Here is a 20,731-nt window from a genome sequence, read left to right as displayed (position 1 = left end):
CAGAAGCAGCTGATGCGAGACGACAAGACGACCCGGGGAGCCAGGGTGAGGGAGAGAAACAACTCATCTGCCGTTGCTAACCAGAGAACAACAGCTGAGAGATGAATAATGTGCAACTCGTCGGGACGGGAACCAAATCCATCGTCCGCTGAGATTATCCAAATGCGACGCGTGTTCTTGTGCTCTAATCCTGCTGCAGGCATTAAAACTTTTATAAGAGGACACGTCTGCTCTTTTAGCTCTTCATCCTCCTCTCAGAGTGCTGCACTCTCACGGAGCGACCAAAACATTGGGACCACCTGCCTGATGCGGGGTACCAGATTTGGGATGATTCAAATTTGGAAAACGTGCGCATCAGTGCTTCTCAAGTGAGCGCCCTCTAGTGTCCGACATTGCCATTTATGATAAAAAAGGGGGAAAAAAGCCTTTCAAAAAATGTGGCAAAACAAAGGGAAAAGGAGGTCATGTGTCCCTCTCTCTGGAGAGAGCTGCACCACTTCTCCGTAAGAGTGTGCAAACAAGAATCAGGATCACACGGCAGAACAGGACTGACTCATAGGTCATTTCACAATAAAAGCTCGGGGATCAGGAATTAGCACGAAGAGAAAACAGACTGAGAACAATCCAGAGCCAAGTTGCCTGCGTAGGAGCCATGACATTGTGGTACACACCAGTGGACCAGCTGAGTATAAGAGCAGGTGAAGTGCAGAATCAGTCCCAGGTGTGTGCCACGAGCAGATCAGGCTCAGGTGGATACAGAGTGAGAGAACACAGCATATGTACATACAAAGTAAAACCAAATTAAAAGTGGATCATGACAAGATGACTTTTTAACTAGAGGTGGGTCTGGATTTAAAAAAGTACATTTCATTAAGAAGGGTTTTTGGTATTAATTAATTGTGATGAACCGCATCATAATATTTGATTTTAGTTTTAGTTTGAATCTCTCCTCATGAGTAACATTTTTGTATGTCTTTAGGCTTAAATATACTGTGCAATCTCTCCATCATGGATGGTCCGGTGATGACATCACATTGCATGATGTAGTGCACCTGGAATTGGTGACTGAAGAATGTTCCCTGTGAAAGAAAGTCATACATAGTCAATTAACCACTACTTGGTCCTGGTCAGGTTTGCGGCAGGGGGCTGGAGCCTGTCCCAGCAGTCATTGGGCAGGAGGCGGGAATACACCCTGGAGAGGTCGCCAGTCCATCGCAGGGCACACACCCCATTCACACACACACCTGGGGGCAATGTTACAGTGTCCAGTTAACCTAGTCAGCATGCCTTTGGGCTGTGGGAGGAAACCAGAGACCCTGGAGAAAACCCCCAAATGAATGAAGCAAAATGAATATGCTAAAGTCCCAGCGCTACTTTTTGCACCACCAGAGAGATAAAAGAAAATAGAAAAATGTAACAAGCAAAAATGAATAAATGACCCCTGACCTCACTTACCAGAGGCGCTCACCTTGTGCTCCACCTCCACTGACCAGAGGCGCTTATCTCCGCGCACCTGTCTCTCGTTTGTCTAGTTCTGTATGGCTCGCACTCCCTCATCATTGATCACTGCCTGGTATCACCTGCGTGGTTCGTGGATCCTTCCTCGATGCTGCAGCCCTGGTGGTGTTTATAGGTAGATCTGCCACACTGGCACAATCACCTGACTCCGACCCCTGTCTCGTCTCCCTGACCTTTGACCTCTGTATTGGGCCCAGTTAGCAGGCCACATGACTCACGAGGCCCGCAGGCCACAGCATGACCCGCTCTGTTTTCCCCACACATTCACACAGTCCACCTGGGCAGTGCCACGCTGACTCTGGGTGGCTCAGTTTGAGAAACGCTTCTGTGCTCTGGGAGCTTCTGCTGACTCAGTGTTTTCACACTTTAATTAATTGAAACTGGCTAATTCCGAAGATTGAAAAAGTGTAATCCTGCAAAGGCTCCGCTGAGAGAGAGGAATCTGCCCTGCCTCCAATCCTCCCCCCAGCAAGCCCCTCCCACATCCTCACTTTTGCGCTGCGGTTGGCTGTCGGTGACAGTCTGCCCATCCCTCCCCTTCTCTCATGCGTCTCTCTCTCTCCATCTCTCTCCCTCTCTTCACCAGTGAATGAGTCTGGTCAGACACAAGCTGTTCAACAGCCTTCGTCTCTCACATCATCATCATCATCTCTCAAGAGCAGACAGTCGGAGCGGCGCCGAGGATGGCATCACATCAGGAATACTAACAGCAACAGTTGCGGCAGAGCTGCAACATAAAAGTCTGGGGAGAATTGGGGATGGCATCACGGGGAGACCTGTGAGTTTTGGGTGAAGCAACACGTTTGTGAACCCCAGCAGTGGCCCGTCACCACGCCAGCATCCCCGCCGTGAATGAACAAACAGCAGGAGGCAGTGGCGAGCAGACTTTCCCACGAGCTTCCACCGAAAAAAGCACGACGGCAGCAGACTGACCGGCTCCCGCCATGACGCGCCGGTAGACCACGCGTCGGGAGTTTGAATCTCTTCTCAAAGTTTCCGCACCAGTCGTCGCCGAGCGTGGTTTCTTTCTCAGGTGAGGGGTTTCTGCCGTGGGGGGCAGCTGACATCCGTCCAAGACGCCGCGAGCCGTACTCCGCGTGAAGAATGCCCAGACGCGCTTGGCCAAGCCGGCCGACCCGGGCCCGACGCCGGGTCTGTACATGGAGCGATCGCAGAGCCGCATCAGTCTGTCGGCGTCCTTCGAGGCGCTCGCCATCTACTTCCCATGCATGAACTCCTTCGACGAGGACGATGGAGGTGAGTGCTGTTTGAAATTGAGCTTTAAATGGCCAGCCAGATTTTTTGTAGACATTAGCACAAAGATCGGGAAAAGAAAGAACCTGAATGGCTGACCTCTGATTGGCTGATGTAGAGTTTCCTGATGCAGAGGTTCAGAGCAGCGCGAGATTTGATGGTGACAGATGGCGAACAGAATTGTCTTTAGTCTGGGTTTAGAGCGTGGGCTCAGATCGGGACGGAGATTTAGCCCGCAACCTGGAGACGGGCCCAAACCTGAAAGAAGTTTGAAACGATACCTGGCAGTAATGTCAGTCAAACTGAGTCTCCACCAGCTGAGGACATGAATGAAAGCTGTTTGTTTTTGGTTCTGCATTTTTGGACATGTTGTGTACGTGTTGTGTACGAGACTGTGAGCGCGTTTGTGATTTTGTGTGTGCTACTTGTGTCTTTGTATGTGTGTGTACACATTTGTTTGTGTGTGGCTTGTAGCAATGTCATGGCTGCTGTTAAAAATTGGCGATGTTTAGTCTCACGGTTGCGTCTTTAAATAACCGTGATACTTCTCACTGCCTCTAAAAGCCAGAACATTGGCAAGTTGAGCTCCTCAAACACAGAATTTACTGCAGGTTATTAAATCAGTCAAATATATGTTGATCAATGATGTTGATGATTAAACAAAAATGTTGCTTAAATGCAAAGTAAACATAGCGGAGGTTCTGTGTTATTGCCGTCATTGAAGTTCAATGTGTGACATTGAAACTTCAGATTTGATTAATATTTGAACAAACCAGCAGGTGGAGAAGGTCGATCTTAACCATGCGCTCCATTAACATATAAGAACTAGTGATCGTCTTGCGCCTTCACTGGCTTATTTTGATCACATTTACATGATGCACACACAACTGAGACTTGGGGGTCTGCCATACTACATTGTGCTGGTCTTCATTGCGAACGTTACCCACGACTCTGCTGTTTACGATGCATGAAACAACCTCCTGAGGTCACATGCAGCTTCTTCATCCTCAGCAGTGAAACAAAGAAGACACCTGCACTCCACATTTTTCCTTGTTATTTTGAAGCAAGGAGAAAACTCTCAGAGTTCTGAACACCTGCTTATTTTTATTCACTTATTTAGTTTTTTTCTAACTAAATAAAACACTGTCAAATGATTTCAGTGTACTTAGAGACTATTTGACCACTTTGTACCAATACCTTACATTTTCATACTAGTGTTTACATGTGCGTGTTTGTTTTTGTGTACGGGGAGGTGTGTGTGAGTATGTGAGTGTGTCTGTGTGTGCACATCTGTATGTGACTGCGTGTGCATGTGATAGTGTGTTTTGTGTGTGGCGGTTATGTCAGACCTGGATAATATTCTCAATAGGATCATTTAAATCCCTGAATCAGATGATTTGATTCTCTGAACCAATTTCATCTCCACAAACCTCGACTGACATGAAGCTTTCCTGGAAATCACTTCCTACATATACATGTTGTTTCATTGATAAAAAGAACTTTACAAGCTCATACATTTGATCACCTGGTGAATGATTATGATGAAATAGAAATGAACAAACAAAAACGTTTGGTGACAGGCTGTGACGCACTGGCGGCCCATTAATGCACAATGTTCACGCGGATCTGGACAGAACATTCTGTCCATGTCCATTTCGTCCTTATTTCTCCACGTTTCCGCAAAGCTTATGGACACAGGCCAAATGCAGCAGTACTACCTGGTAACTGTGGGGGCAGTGCTGCTGCTTCTAGCCCTCATGAGATACGAAGAACAAATGGTTCTGCAGGTGGTGACCACAGAACACTTCTCAGTTCCGATACTTTCTGGTGGGAGTTGTGCTTACAGCCCGATACCGTGCAGGGAACACCAAGATGGCGCCCTGGGCTCTGCACAGATGAAAGCTGGTTCACACTGAGCACATGTGACAGACGTGACAGAGTCTGGAGACGCCTCGGAAAACGTTCTCCAGCGTGAGAGGTTTGGCAGTTGGTCCGTAATGGTGTGGACCACACAGCCCTCCATGTACTCCCCAGAGGGAGCATGACCCCCATTAGGTACCTAGATGAGATCCTCAGAGCCCTGGTGAGACCATGCGCTAGTGCGCTTGGCCAAGGGTTCCTCCTAGTGCAAGACAATGCTGGTCCTCATGTGACTGGAGTGTGTCAGCAGTTACTGCAACATGAAGTCATTGATGATATGGACTGACCCGCCTGTTCCCCAGACCTGAATCCAATTGAGCACATCTGGGTCATCATGTCTCGCTCCATCCACCAACAGCAAGTTGCACCACAGACTGTCCAGGAGTTGGCGGATGCTTTAGTCCAGGTCTGGGAGGAGATCGCTCAGGAGATGCCCAGGCATTGAAGGGAGGTCATACAGGCACGCGGAGGCCACGCACACTACTGACCCTCATTTTGACTTGTTTGAAGGACATTACATCAAAGTTGGATCAGCCTGTCGTGTGTTTTTCCACTTTAACTCCAAATCCAGATGTCCATGGGTTGATACATTTGAACAAAGACAGAACAAAGTATTTAATAAAAATATTCCATTCATTCAGATCTACAACATATTACCTTAGTGTTCCCATTATTTTTTTGAACAGTTGAAACAAATGATGAAGCCATACATACATTTAAACAACAAAATATTGTTTATTTTGCATCAGTTTGACAATATCCCAATGAATCATGATGGTGGCTATATTCAATGATGATAAGATATGAGATAAAGATTGATGTTGCACTCAAGTCATACGTGAGTCTGAGTCAGTTGAAGGGCAGATTCAGAACACGCGCATTAATGAGCGATCAAGTGCCGTAGGAAAAGTTTTAAAAACCTTGCACGTAGATTTGATTAAAATGTGATGGATATGCAGACGATTAGCTGGCAGAAGTGATGAATCAGAACTGGAGCGGGTTCCGTCGCCACCCAAATGATACACTTTGGGAATAAGAACAAATGCAGACTCAGCGGTTGCTCCAGACACTCCTGCGCCGCGCCAGCTGAAACTGGACCAAGGGCCCGACTGAAGCAGCTGATGTGATTATTTACGTTTCCAAATCCTCAAACACACTTGTTTCCCAAAAACGCTGAGCGAGCAGAGACGTTGGCAGCCACCGCGATACTGCAGCGCTTAAGCAACTCTCAAGTGAGACACACTTGAGTCGAGGGGAAACTGGCAGACGTGCTGAGCACCCGGCACTGTCCGACAGGGGGCGATCAAGAGCTTGTCGGCTTGAGCTTACTGTAGTCGTATAATAATAAGGTTCATTTACATACCACTGGGTCACAAAGTGCTGTAGCATTTACAAACATAATGGTGTCTTGCTTTTTGATCCTTCCGAACCAAAAAGAAAAATGTTTCTTTTTCTATTTTTTTCCTCTTCATGAGTCAATTGTGTACAGTTTTGCAACCATTTCTCACCCTGAAAATGGATTTATAAATTATGTTCTGACTCAAGAGAGGATTCGCAGGAATGTGTGTTTCTGTCAGTGAATATTTAAAAATGATTAAACTTCAGGTGTGTGCGTGTAGGTGCTGAGCAGTTTTCACATTTCACATCTCACATTTCATTTCCACATCGTCTTGCTGTTGTGTTCCACCAGGAGTCTCTGAAGACATGATGATGAACACACATGCACACACACACACACACGTTTGTCCTCCAAACTTTTGGGGGCCACTCATTGCTGTAACCCTTTCCCCAGCCTCTCACCCTAAACCTAACCATCCAAAACAAACGGCGAACCTTCACCAGGACACTGAACCAAAGTGAAACCCAATTTCCCCCAGAATTGATTCAAACCAGAAAAGATAAACCAATGACACACCGGTGTAGACACACAGTCGCGCACACTAACCAGAGCAGAGCCGCAGGTCCTGGTTTGTGTCTCCTCTGACTGTTGATAGTGGTTCCACTCCAGCGAAACGACTTTGATAGCAGGTTAATGCTCCTTCTCCACCTCTCAGAACTCTGATCTGCAGATTTACTCAGACAATGGTCCCTAATTGCTCTGGTTTCCTCATGTCAGCTGACTGACTCAGTCAGGCTTCATGCCCAGAGCTAAAATTAGAGCGGTACATAACCGTTTGGTTCCATCTCCGCAGTTGCAGATTGTTCAGGTTTTGACTGACAGACCTGTTGAGGAATCAATGTTGACTTGTCTTGTTGTCAGGGTTCACTAGTCATCGTCACCTGGTCAAGATTCCTTCATAGTTTTCTGAGACAATGGGCCTAACAGCGACAACACCTCCATCCATCCTCCTCCTCACATGTCCTCCCATGGGCTCCTCATGGTCATCATGAACCTTGGTGTTTCTCCACCTCTTCTTCATCTCCAACGTCCTTGGTCCAACACTGTCTCACTGCGTGTCCAAACCATCTGTCCTCTTCAACTTGGTCTCCAAACTTTCTAGTCCCTCCCAGTGACCCAAAAGCTGCCCCTGAACCGTGTGACCAAATGGTGGATGAGAATTTTTCTGGTTCATAATCTGTTTTTCTTTCAAGTCACAACTGATCCGATTCATCGACTGGTGTCGGCGGGTCTTCAGCTCCATCACCAGAACGATCGATCAGGATTAATGACTGTGACTTTTAAAATTGACTGTTAAAAACAGCTGTGAATTGTTGTTATCGACCGACGCACGTCTCAACATAAAAATCAATCGCTGCTAGAGGAGAGAGACACGCTGTAACTGTATTTACCTATGTTTTGTTTATGCTTCAATTTTTCATGTTAATTCATTGATTCAAATAAGTTTCTGTTTTTTATTCTAAATCAATGTTTCTGTCCAATGTTTTCACATTCTACACAGTTCAAAATACGTTTTAAAAAACACTTTTTTATATTAGTGATCATATAAGTAATATATTATTGATAGTTCAAAGATGGTTTCAATTTTGCTTTGTGATGATTTATATTTACATGTAATATATTAATCAATTTAATTCATTTGGACTTATTTCTTTACTTTGTCTTTTGTTTATTATTTTGTGTCTTAACAATTTGTAAAAATGAATCAATTTATTTTATTTCCATCGAAATGATTATAGCATAAAAGTTTGAAGAGTAATTTAAAGACATTGACATTGACAGTTTGACTTGTTGTCATGACTCGCTTGCTCTTTGCTGTTTGGGTTTGTTGGACCCATCTGAAGACAGATGTGCTTCTCTTCCTCGCTGCTCCACGTTCACACTCCAAACATGAATCTAAATTCATCACACGACGGCTGAGTCGAGCGACTTGCACTGTGAACAACCTCAGAATGAAAAGGCGATTGTAAACCTCTCAGTCGTCCTCTGTGAGGCCAGAACCCTTCGAAGGATCCTCTGTTAACTTCTGAACACAGACAGTGATTTGCTTTAGAGCAACTGTTGCTCATGAGAGTCAGGAATTGACCTCAGGTGTTTTTTTGGTGAAGCATTTTTATCACATTCTGTCCAGAGAAATATCGATGAGTGGTGTCATCGCTTGTCAAAGACTTTCAGAACGGAAATAAAAATACAGCTTTATTTAGGTGTGGTTTGTGTGGAAGTGTGTGAGTGCAATTGTTGAACGTCTGTAATGTTGAGACAAACATCTCATGAGTCGTATATTGTGGCATATTTTATCAGGAAGAAGGAGTAGAGCTACAATGTTTGGAAACACCATATTCATTTAGAAAGACTCGTGGACTGTTGGTGTGGACGGTAAATCTGAGAGTCAATCTGAGTGAGCCAGGCCTCGGCCTGCGTGGGGAACTCGTTCAGACTCGCAGTCAGACTCACTAAGGATGTCAAAATTCAGGTGATCCCGAAAGTTTCACTTCAATAAAGCATGACCTGGTGCGAGAAACGCTTGTGGTCGAGTTGTGTGAATTAGTCAATGTGCTCGTATGGCATTTACTCCATGTGGACCCCCCCACCACCTATATTCAAAGCCGTGACTCAGTGGGAAACTGGACCTCATGGGTTTGAGGCTCTCTTCTCTTCTCTTTCTGACATCTGAATGTGCTTCATCCTGTCTTCTAACAACAAGGACACTCGTGTGGGACTCAGACAGCCCATGAGTCTCATGAGTTCAGCGAGTCAGAGCCACTTCCTGTTGAATCATTCTGGTTCACCTGAAAATTTTAACCCAAGCTATTGCACATGTTGAACGTTCCAGTGAACTGCTTGTTGGTCAGCTCTACACTGAGGCAGGGAGCCCCCTGGTGGACACTGATGTCACCATCCATATGAAGCTTCGTAACACAAACACTTGACAAACCTCAATTCCATCGTCACACTGACATGCTGAACTTTTCGAAGGAGTCGGAAGGATGTGCACAGTGAATAAAGACGAGTGTGAAGCTGCTCGTGAGAGGAGGATCCACCAATCGGAGAGGAGGAGAAGGAGGCGGGGGGCGGGGGGAAGCCAGAGGTGAGATAACGGCCAAGAAAAGTGAGGCTGCAAATGAGAATTGAAAAATTAAAACGTCTCGTGGGTCTAATTTCCCCCCTCGCTCATTATTCATCTGTCCTCCGGTTAACTCTGCTTCCTCTCATCATCCCTCCATCCGTCGGACGGGAGACGAATGAAGAACGTTCCTTCCCTAATGTGTCCACAAGACAAAGAGGCGGAGGGTCAGATGACTGATGGAGGAGAGAACGAACCCTGGGTCTCTGGTGGTCCGCTCAGGCGGGGAGACGACCCAGAACAGTCAGGAGTAAAAGATGGAGGAGGAAAAGGAGGTCTGTTCTTCAGGGAGAAGAGGAGAGGGGGTTATTTTTGCGAGTGCAGCTCACGTGCGGGAAGTGGCTCTGCAGGAGAGAGGTTTGTTCTTTCACTCTAAAATCAAGATGAAATACTGTTGACCAACACCGATGACAGCGGATCAAGTTGTCACGTAACCAAGGTTTTCACCTCACTTGGTTGACTTTTTCTGTGGTTTCTGACAAATATGTTTTCATGACATCGATTAATTCTTGTGTGCAGCTTGTAAAATGGCCAAATCAGAGACCCTCATTCTCAGCCTGAAAAGGGTGGATCGTCCAGTCCAGGTCGAACAGTTGGTGGGAGTCGTTGCCCCAAGTGGAGGAGCGTGAGGACCTCAGGGTCTTGTTCACCAGTGAAGGGAATAGGGGACAAGCTTAGCTTCGGGCATCTAGTAAGGATGCCTTGCGGAGGGTTTTCTGTTGTGACCACCGCCAGGAGGCCACTGGACTGACCCAGGACATCTCCCAGCTGGCCTCCCAGCTGACCAAGTCATTCCTTTCATGTGTGCAAGAGGACAGTTTCCTACTAACTAACTGTTAAATGTGCAGTCATCACAGAATCTGGATTTCTATTGTTATTCTGGAGTCGTTTGTCCTCTGCTGGACACCAATGTCACTGCAAATATAAGAATGAACAAGACTAGAAGGTGGTGGGTTCCACTCTGGCTAGGGAACATGTGACAGTGTAGGCGAGTGCTGATGGCTGTAGCTGCTTGGTAGACGTGGATCTGAGAGGGTTTATTGTCTGGAGCGTCTCGACTGCCAGACGCAGAGCTGGAAGCCGTCAGACGGCATCGTCTCTTCAGACCTGCTGTTAGGCAATGACAGAGGCGATACTCTGCTCCCTCGGATTCTGTTGTGAAGAGAGGAATCTTGACAATGATCTTCTGCTGCATCTCCACTTGTCTTGCTGAAGTGAACCAGAGTCACGCCCGGTGTCAGACTCTTGACTCACTTCCTGTCACATGACATAGTTGTATTTGGAATCCCTGGTCCAGTAGTTAGAATGGAAATCACTCAGGAGTGTTGGACTCAATGAGTCCTCTCCAAGTAGAATGAGTCATGTGAACATGTCCAAACTGTGACCGCGGAGGACAAGGTCCCTCATTTAAAGCACTGAAATGACTCTCAGATGTGACTTGCGCAGATGTGTAGGATTGCCAAGGTCCTAAATCTGTAAACTCCTGTCCTGTTGGCTTCAGTCAGGTCACAAGTTAGAGCAACTTCCAGGGAAGGAGGAACGGGTGGCTAGCTGTTAGCATCTTCAAAATCAATACCCAACATTAGGAAAAATAATCGCTACATCAAGTCCGAACAACTGTCAAGCTCTCAAGTGGCACTAGCTCCCTCCTGGTGGTCGTAGAAGAAAAATGTTTTTAAATGATGTTAAAATAAAAATGTGCTGAATCCCCCGAGATGCTATAATAATAATAATATAATGTTAGATATATGCTATTGTTTATAGTCTCAGATATGTTATTGTTCATGTTGGCGAAAGATAAGCTCAGGACGAGATGATAATCCTTAAAACTTTGTTGAAGCTTCCTTCGTTCCTGCTGCACGACAAGGTCACCCCTCAGCGATAAACAGCTCCGTGACAGTCTCCCAGCACCACATTAAATCCCTCTGGTTACCCGCGTGGGCTCGATCCCTGAAGAGGTGAACATCATCATTAACCGATCACACACAAACATCTGGCTGGCTTCATTAGCGAGCCATAATCCATCAGCGCAGGCTCGAGCCTGCGTGCGTGTCTGACCAACAGCAAGCCGTCATCCTGGTCAGGAATCATCGCACCGGTCACCTGCAGGGAGGAGGCTCGGACACGCCTGTCCAGCGCTGGTCTGATGGTGACATCTGTGCCTGTGAAGGAGCGCTAACACCAGTGGCTCAGGTTAGTGAGTCTTGTGAGGGACACAGAGGAGTTTTGGAGAAAAATGGTTTGGACAGTCTTGAGACAGTCTTGGACCAAGAATGTTGTAGATGGAGGATGAGGACATGACCGTAAGACTATAGACGTATCAGGGTAGATGAAGGTGGAGGTCCTGCTGTGGTGAACCCTGATAAAGATGAAGATAGGGACATCACCTGAGGTGACACTCAGAGGTCCCTCACTGGGTCCCTCATAAGTATATACAACGTAAAATCATTTCTCTCCTGTCTAGCGATTACACCTTCAATTCTGCAGCATCTACAGAGTTGTGACTCCTTTAGTTGCATTGATTCTGCCGCCATTCAAGGGAGCATTTGTTCCTCCACAATCTTCTCCCGATATCGATGGCACGTCAGGGCAAACCCAGGTTCTGGAATGTTTTAGATGTAAAGATATTTAATGAGTCAGCGAATTGATGTCCACAGCGTGAGTGGAGTGGGGTCAGAGGTCACTAATGAAGTGCTGATGAACGACGGTGGGACGTTAATGTCAGACATCAATGATTCTCGGGGAAATCAATCGGAAACTTCTTTCATTCACCAGGAGGATCAGTCTGGAGTATTCCCTCTTTGACTGCCCCCTGATGGAAGGAGAAGGGGTTGTCTTCAGAACCAGCTAACAGCGAATTGTGGGCATCACAAGCGTTGAAAAACAAATGAAATAAATCCTAAAAATAATGTCAGTTAGGCAAAACTGCTTGACTCTAAAACGTCTTCGCCTCTTAAAAAACAGTGAAGACTTGGAAGGAAAGATGATGCATTTAGGAGGCTAAATCTGCGTTCTGGTCACTTAGGAGGTGGGAGTCATGTCACGAGTCAGGTTTCCATCTGAATGTTTTCACAGTATCAGTGAGTTAAGTGAAAATGTGCAGAAAAATGCGACTTATTTTGTGATTATTGAGAGGAGAGTGTGCCATAAGAGCGTCTCTCTGCCAAAATAAACAACACAGTCGGGTGATATTTCTTTGCTGTTTTCCATCTGGCTACAGCCACACAGAGATTTTGCTATCTAATCATTTTCATTGACGGTTTTTAAACAAGTGCTCAGTAAAAAGGAGCCGTCGACAGTGATTTGCTGAAAAACTGATCTAAACTGATGTAGTTCCGATGCCAGTGAGTAAGATGACGCCATGCCGCTGCAGTCAACAATTATGATGACAAAGTAACGGGACAAGTTTGTACTCATATTGATAATAACTTGGACAGTTGTGGCTGAATGTATATTAATTTGTTGTGCGGCAGTATTGTTGTGAAGTGCAGACTTTTGAGGAGAAAACTGAGGCTGATCATTGTTTATCTGCAAAACAAGGCAGACAATCCTCCTCCAAGCATGAAGACCTTTTGGCTATTTTGACCTTTTTCGGAATTTCTGTCATTTCATCAATGTTTATTTCTGCTATTGGTGAAAAATTGAATAAGAATGGGTGGATGGAAACCCCATTACTGTTGAGTTCAGCACCTTCCAGCTATGCAAGTCAGGAAACAAGGGAGTGACGTGTACAAATTCGCAGAATGTGTTTATTTGTTTCATCTTATTTTATTGATTCGAAACCTCTAATTCCAGGCATTTGGATTACACACTCAGGAAGAGGATTATCTGACTTCCCGATTTGGAAATCCTACTTGACATAACTGGGGGGACTCTACGTTCCCCGCACAAGCGAAGCACACCCTGACCCTCAACGACAGATGGTGAAAATGTGAAAACCAATAGCTGAGAAAAACACATCTGTGTGGGAAAACATAAACAAAAACACAAAGGTGTTCCAAAAAGTGCAAAATGATTTTCCACAAAAATTTCAGTAAACTTTCATAAAATCATAAATGCTTTCAAAATAAAGTCAACATCAGTAGTGAAAGCTGTTTCGATCCTCAGTGTCCAGTTGATTCTCACCGTGCAGAAGCTCAGAAACTCAGGTTCTTTCCTCCTGGAGTTCATGATGTGGACGTGGATCTTTATGTCCCCTTACTCCTGAACAAGACCCTTAGACATGAGCATGTCAGACAACAGACCTCATGTTGATCGATCATAGCTCAGTTCAAAATGTGAGCGTAAAAGAGAAAACGACCTGTAGCACCACAATGACGTCGCATTATCTCTCGATCCTGAGTCACCGCTCGCCGCTGCCCTCTCTGGGTAAAGACGCTTAATAAATGCTGCTCTTGTCATTTTTACGTCTTTGACAAGAAGCTTCCGGCTTGTTCTCTGACAGCGGTGACTCAGCAGTTTTACTCAGCAGATCATTATTTGATTTCAAACATTTCATGTCCTGGAGGAGCGAAGGTTGTGGGCCTCACGTGCATCATGCTCTGATCGCCCGACTTGTGTTTCTCCTTGTTCAATTAAAGTAATGTCAATGTGAGGAGCAACAGTGATGCTGACACACTTGTTGCTTACAACTTTCTTTTAGCTTTAAGTTTGGCTTGAAGTGAAGTTTAAGTTTAAAGGACCATCAAAGCTTCCTGTTTTTATGGGAGAATTTGTTCTACTGTTGTGATGCTAACTCTTAGCAATTAGCTTCTCTGAACTGTTATTAGGATTTGGCACTGGTGGGCACTTTTTGTAGCTTTATGTCAGCTAAATATATTTTTGTGTGGATTTATTAATATGTTGCTTTTGTTTAGCTGTTTTTGTGAAAGTTTTCATCAACGCCATGACCACTGCCTTTTATCATGATCTGTTTATTCACTTTTACGCTTATCTTTATTGCAAGCGATTCAGTTACATTTTCTTACCGTGCTAACTGTTAGCCGCTAACTCTTCTGAATCTGAGCTGGGCACAGATGTGAGGAAGCACAAGACGTTGTTGAAGCGTCCAGCTGTTGTTTACTCATGTCCAGATGTTTGACGTCTTAAGAAGTCATGCGATCTGTTCAGCTGGAAATGAACCTCTGACTACTTTTTGGATCAGTTTCTCCGAGCGTAGCTGACTCTGTCACTGGTGGACGACACTTCCTCTCAGAATGTTTTGCTGTGGAAGCACCATTCTGACTTTCTCTCACCCATGTTTTCAGCTCCACTGAAGAGACACCAGCCTCTAACATTCATCGTGTTCAGTTTTAAGGGCAATAAACTTGGAACTGTCATTGCTTTTGCATTTTTTTTAATGTCTCAAGTGACTGGGGTAAAAATTTTGTCTTTCTGTTCTGTAGTTAGTTTAAAATTTTTAGTTTAATTTATATTTATCTATTTTATCTTTTTTTTTGCCACAGCTTTTCACCCATTTTTTTCCTCTCTGTAGTTATTTATTTCACACTGAGCGACTTCATTGAACACACTGATATTAACAATAAGCTAAAGAGTCTGGACAACAAAACCCTCCAACGAATGAATGCAGCGGCTGAACAGATTTCAGAGTTTAAAAACAGACTTGCCACTTTAAGTCAACAATGAGTGTGGACCCAAGTCCGGTCATGTGACCTTTGTGGAACCACGATGCAGAGGTGGAGGACGAGTGAATGGGAGCTGCTGATGGGCGAGCAGAAGTGACGGCAGGTGACCCGCGGGAGTTGGAGTGGCATCTTTAATCAAGACTGAGTGCGTGTGTGTGTGCAGACTGTCATGTCGCATTGAGTCAGACTTCATATTTTCTGTGTGTGTCAAGTGGATCGGCAGCTGAGATGTAGAACAGGTTTCTGCCTCCACTTGTGATGAAACATTTGGCGAGGACACGTTGGTTATCCTCCTGGCGCAGATGTCGGCGATAAAAATATCACCTCCTCTGAGGAAACATCCGCTGGCAGACAGTCTGGGACAGCAGGTCCAGATCTTTGTCCTGGAAACACAGAAACTCACTGTATGATGAAGTGTGGTCTGCCCCCTGTTGGTGGCGAGTGGAAGGGATGAGCTGAACTAGTCATTTTTAAAGCCGTAGCAGATCGATGTTGAAGAGGCGATGGATGGACTGTTGCTGCACGTTCATCCTTGAGACTCATAAATATGAATGGTGAAGAATGTGGGGTTCGGCTCGGAGAACATTCCAGCACTTGCTGATAAGTCTGTCATGTCGCACTCGGACAGATGCTGACCAAACACAAACGTCAATGAAGCAAGTTGGTTCTTAATCCTTTGTTTGCCACCTAACAATCTCCTGCATCAGTTCAGAGAACGAGTCGCTATCACACTGAGCCGAGATGTGTCCCGGTCCACTTCACACCTGATGATTAGATGTGTTCGCTGCTCCTCCTTGAAGCACCGCAGACACACAAATCCACAACCTCACTTCTGTGCATGACTCTGAACAATCCTGTTTCGACTTCTGCTTCTAGTCCCAATCAAATCATTGCTGTTTTTGTTTTCACTCACTCAAAGATGAATGTGTGAATATGGCCAAGTGAACGGCGGAATGCTGCAACAATAAGGATGAAAGCTTGAAAAACAATAAGACCAGAGCTCTCAACTGGGCAAAGCTTAAGTTGCTTGGAGAACAATAAACAACCAAGAGGCTGGCTTGTGTTTTTGAGACTCTTTTAAATGAGTGAGAATATAACAAAAGTCATAGGTTCAATTCCATGTTAAGAACTTCACTGGACTTGGTCTGGGCTGGCCACCTTTCCAGGGTGTCCTTAGAAGGTGGGATCGGGATCACTGAGGCAGTAGTGACTCGTGAGAGGAGTCAAACCTCATAAACAAACTTTAACAACGCAGCAGGGTAAAGACTCCTGAGGTTTGGGACAGAACTGTTCAAGACGCGGGCAGGGGCCCAGGTGCAGTGGTGAAAGAGCCACAGGAGGCTGGAGCGAGTCAATACAATTATTTAATAAGAAAATACAAAAATGTTAAAGGCGTCGCCGAACTGGGAGAAGAAAACAGAAAATAAATCTAGAGCGTCACAGAAAACGGGAAGAGTCTACAACAGAATGAATCCAAATGAAAAGTGTCACTGAACCGGGAGAAAGAAGGCAAGAAGAGTCTATAACAAGTGAACACGCACAATGATCAATAAAACAAAGTAAACTATCGTCAACACGAACGCACAAGTAAGAGATAACAGAGAGAAAAGCAAGGAGCCACACGGAGCAGGGAGAACAAAGGAAATCTAAATATAAAAACGCAGAGCACTGTGTGCCACAGGAACAGGAAGGAAGGAGGGAGAAAACAGGAAGACAAGGGAACAAAATAAAAGCGGAATCATGACGTCCACTTCTGGTAAAGCACCTGAAGTTTCTTGATTTCCAATGCTAATCTATTAGCTTCGTCTCTGTTGGACAGCAATGATGCAGAAGCTTTGATGCTCATTTTGATAGATATTTGACTTTATGAGTTTATTCCAAAGCTTCAAGTCAGTTGGAACATTTAGGAGACGTCAGTGAGTGTGTTGTTGTGTGTCTCGACGTGATGGATGACTAGAGTTGATCACTGATGCTCGAATGGGCCCGGTGTAGAAGCGCTAACCCAGATCTGCCAGCAAGCTCCGACAGAAATAGAAACGGGTCAGCTGGTGGAATTCAACTCGATGTGCTAAACCGAATAAGTATGTCGTCACATGGTCACCTGTGTGAGTGTGGTCACATGATTAGCTCAGTCCGGAGACTACTGGAGAGAAATTTGAACTTCTCTCGGACGACACGACCTGGACAATGTGGTTAATAGCTGGACTGAGCTAGCATGTAGCCAGCAGCTGGGCTGTGACCGGACGTAAACAAACTCGTAGACTCATCACAGTCTAATGATGTATAATAACCTTGTCTACAATGGAGAAGTCATGTGTGTCACCAGATGAGGAATATGTGTGTTCCTCGGTCTGAGCCGATGTCTGCGGTGATCACATGACAAACCTGATCGCAGCTGTGTTTTATAACTCGCCAAGATGATGATCTGCAGATTTGTTCTCACTGTTCTTCACCCAGGTTATTTTGATCCTCCTGGTTTAAGGATGCATTACCTACATGTTAGCAACCGTTAGCATGGTGGCTAAGTGAGAAACTCCAGAACCTGCCAGCTCCATCGCTGTCGACACAGTTCAATATAGCAGCCTGAAACGGTTCCTTCCCACCTGTCTCATAGGAACCAGATGGACTGAAGAGGTCACAGAGGTGACATTACAGCAGTTCAGCTCTCTCTCTCTGCTACTAATAGTTCGATTTGAAATGCACTGCATGTTGAATTGGAACTGTGAAGCAATGCAAGATAATTGAGCCATTATCTTAGTCTGGCAACTCTCGGAATGTCATCGCAGTCAATGAAGGAGTTGAGGAAGCAGAACATTGTGTAACTGTGGTGTTCGCTTAGCTATGGTACTAACTTGTATTGGTGCACTAACTTTGGCTGTTGTTTCCTTTCCGAAAATCAGTTTGTCGACCCAGCCAGTCTGTGATCTTGTTTTATTTTAGGGTTACATCGTGGCTGTGTGAGTAGCCAAGATGTGTCTAGCTTCCTGTTGGTTGATGAAGGCGAGGCTGAAGATGTTGCGTTAATATTTCTGATAGCATCAACACCTGATTGCTGCTTTGTTTAACAGCAAAAGGTTTGTGTCATGGCGGCGTGGGACACCCCAGTCGTCTGCAACAGTCAACAGTAGCTGTGACTTGTACGTCACTTTTTTTTGTTTTGAACCCATTTGCCCTTCCAGGGACTCGAACTGTTGACCATGGGTAACCGGATGTGAAGACGGCAAACTGGGTCACATCAAAACGTGGATTCACCGGTGACTCCATCAAGCTGTAAAATCATAGTTAGTCCCGGTGAATCGGGGTCAGAGGATGAGGAATGAGGGGAGGAGGGGGCAGACTTATGAGAACATTATGTTCCCTGTCAATGCGCTTTTTGTTCGGCCACGAGGACCGTGTTGTGATGAGACACGTCGCTGTGGACAGAGGAAGCTGTTACCATGGCGACCACCCTTGAACCTCAGTGTGGGACGTGTAAATATATGAGCAAATATCACAACAGTGCTGAATCAACTCCACTAAAACATGATGACCGCTTCACATGTTTGTCTTGTGTACAGCTTTACAGTTCTCCAATTCAGTTTCTCGCCTTTGTGTGGTCATAATGTTATGCTTTGAATCTCAAATCGTTGTTCACTGCACAACAATGATCCTGTGCAGAGTCATGACTCAAGTGTCCTTGAGAGTTCTTGAGGAGTCACTCGACCAGGTTTTGTTAGTTAGTGACAAGAACATCCAATCGCAAGAGTCCATTTCTACTCATGAGAAGGTCCAGTTGGAAATGAGCGAAGAATGATTGCATTTGTTCGAGCTCCGCGGACGCCACGGCAATGATCTTGTGTGTCTCAGCTATAAAAAGCGGAATAGCTTCTGGGTTTTGTTGCAACGGAAACAAGGTCGCGACCTCGCCTTAATTACCGCTACAACCTTTAGCAGCTGGAACGTTCATGACGCAGCAGCCGGGATCCGGTCAAAGTCCGACGGTCATCGATCTTGTGGTTTATTTCGCCGCTCGCTGAAGAGCTTTCGTCCTTGCAAAGTGATTTCTCATCCGTCCTCCTGACGCCCAGACGAGGTCGACGCCGAGTAAAACGCTCAGACACAACAGTCCAAATATTCACTCATCGATTTTGGAGATATTTCTGTTTGTTGTGGGCAAGAGCGTAGCTCACTTATCTCCACGACGCCTTCACAGCCGTGGAGCAGAAACAGAGATACGCCCAAAAGGCTTCTGGCCCATTAACTCTCTGCTGTGGTAAATCAAATCTGTGTGTCTGCAGTGGACACGGAGGGTCGGAAACTGAAAGGAGCCATTCAGAGGAGCACGGAGACGGGACTCGCCGTGGAGATGCCGAGTCGGACGGTGCGGCAGGCGAGTCACGAGTCCATTGAGGACAGCATGAACAGCTACGGCTCGGAGGGAAAGTGAGTGCCACTATCTATGGGCGGAGAGACTCCTTTCAGAGGTGGTAATAATGATATGAATAAAAATAAGACATCCAGACAAAAAAAATACATAAAAAAGAGAGAAGGGAAAAGAAGAAACAAAGAAAAGAAAAAAAACCCCATAAGAATATAATCAGGGAAACAAATATTCTGATTAAAAAACACACCAAAGAAACTTCAGAGAGAGAGAGAGAAGAGAGAAAATATTAGCTTTGGTTAAAATAAAAAAAAATTGAATTGAATTCGGGAAAAATATTTAAATTCATGATAGTAAGTTGAGTCTGTGAAAATTGTTAAAAAGAAACTAAATAAATGTCGGAAATTGAAATACTAAAAACACTTTCATTAATTGAAGATTTTAGCAAAAATAATCGCAGTTAAAAACTGAAGCATCTTCTGGAAAAAAGGACAAGCTAGATGAATTTTAATGTACGTTATAATGAGCTCTTTAAGAAACAGTCTTGCTCTAGAGACTATGTGCCCATCGATTTGTGTATAACAGACTGAGATCTAAAAGGCTACATTGCAGTTTAAAAGTGGCTGTGGACATTAAGGCAGGATACAAGGACAGAACCAGTGCAGTTACTGTAACTAACATTAGTTGTGCGAAGGCAGACCACCGGACCTCTGACGGTGAGTTTTTATCGTCACCTTCTAAACACCAACTGAGAAAGAACGTGGAGGTCGATGAGTGACAGCGATGACATCAGCAGAACTACTTTGACACACACACACACACACACAGTGATCAGTGCCAAACTGGACGTCTATTCTGCAGTTACATAATGAGACAGAGCAGAAGGGAGGATTTGAGACTCACGGGGGGGAGGAGGGAGATAAGGAGAAGAGGACTTGTTCACTTTCATTTCCCAGATATGCGCCACTCACTCAAACGGAGGAAGTGTCAGCAGAGAGGGGCTGCTTCACTTCAGTCTTCACCTTAGTGACGGCAGCATCAGGATTCGAACCCAGCAGGGCTGATGTGTCGCTCCTGCAGATAAATCTCTGCTCAATATGAACCAGAGCCCAACAGAGACAAGGGGCTTCGAACCAGAGTCCATTGGCACTTCATACAGTTTCTTCTTGAAGAGAAAAGGCCACTGCTGACCTCAAAAGTTACCATCAGTAGGGTTCACACTCGCGAGGGCTGATGCCCATGAGCTCATAAGCCCAACACCTTCACACCTCAGTCGTCCTGGTCTGGGAGGACAAGGGGTCTGTGCTCGACCTCCTGTGGGTATGAATCCACTTCTCTTGACGTGATTCAAAATAATGACATCTCTTCCTGTTTGAACAGCAAGTTGTTCTAAATAAAATCACTAAAGATTTATGACAGTGTGTCTCTGTGCCCACTCTTCTTTTACCCTCCTCCTTTTTGTCTTCTTCCCCCTCACTCCTTCTTCTCATCCTTTTCCCTCCTATTTTGAGCTTTGTTTCTCATGAATATAT

General features: G+C 45.3%; 1 protein-coding gene across 1 annotated transcript in view; it reads left to right on the top strand.

The window, feature by feature from the left end:
- The first annotated feature begins 2,117 nt into the window (after nucleotides 1–2,117).
- Nucleotides 2,118–20,731, top strand: part of rims4 (regulating synaptic membrane exocytosis 4) — a 28,094-nt gene continuing 9,480 nt past the window's right edge. Inside the window, exons 1-2 of the mRNA XM_053867949.1 lie at nucleotides 2,118–2,775; nucleotides 19,117–19,261. Coding sequence (XP_053723924.1) covers nucleotides 2,679–2,775; nucleotides 19,117–19,261 — 242 coding nt within the window. The 5' untranslated portion in view covers nucleotides 2,118–2,678. The remainder of the gene's footprint in view (nucleotides 2,776–19,116; nucleotides 19,262–20,731) is intronic.

The sequence above is a fragment of the Synchiropus splendidus genome, chromosome 6 (assembly GCF_027744825.2).
Source record: "Synchiropus splendidus isolate RoL2022-P1 chromosome 6, RoL_Sspl_1.0, whole genome shotgun sequence".
NCBI lineage: Eukaryota > Metazoa > Chordata > Actinopteri > Syngnathiformes > Callionymidae > Synchiropus > Synchiropus splendidus.
This window is presented reverse-complemented; position numbering and strand designations above follow the sequence as displayed.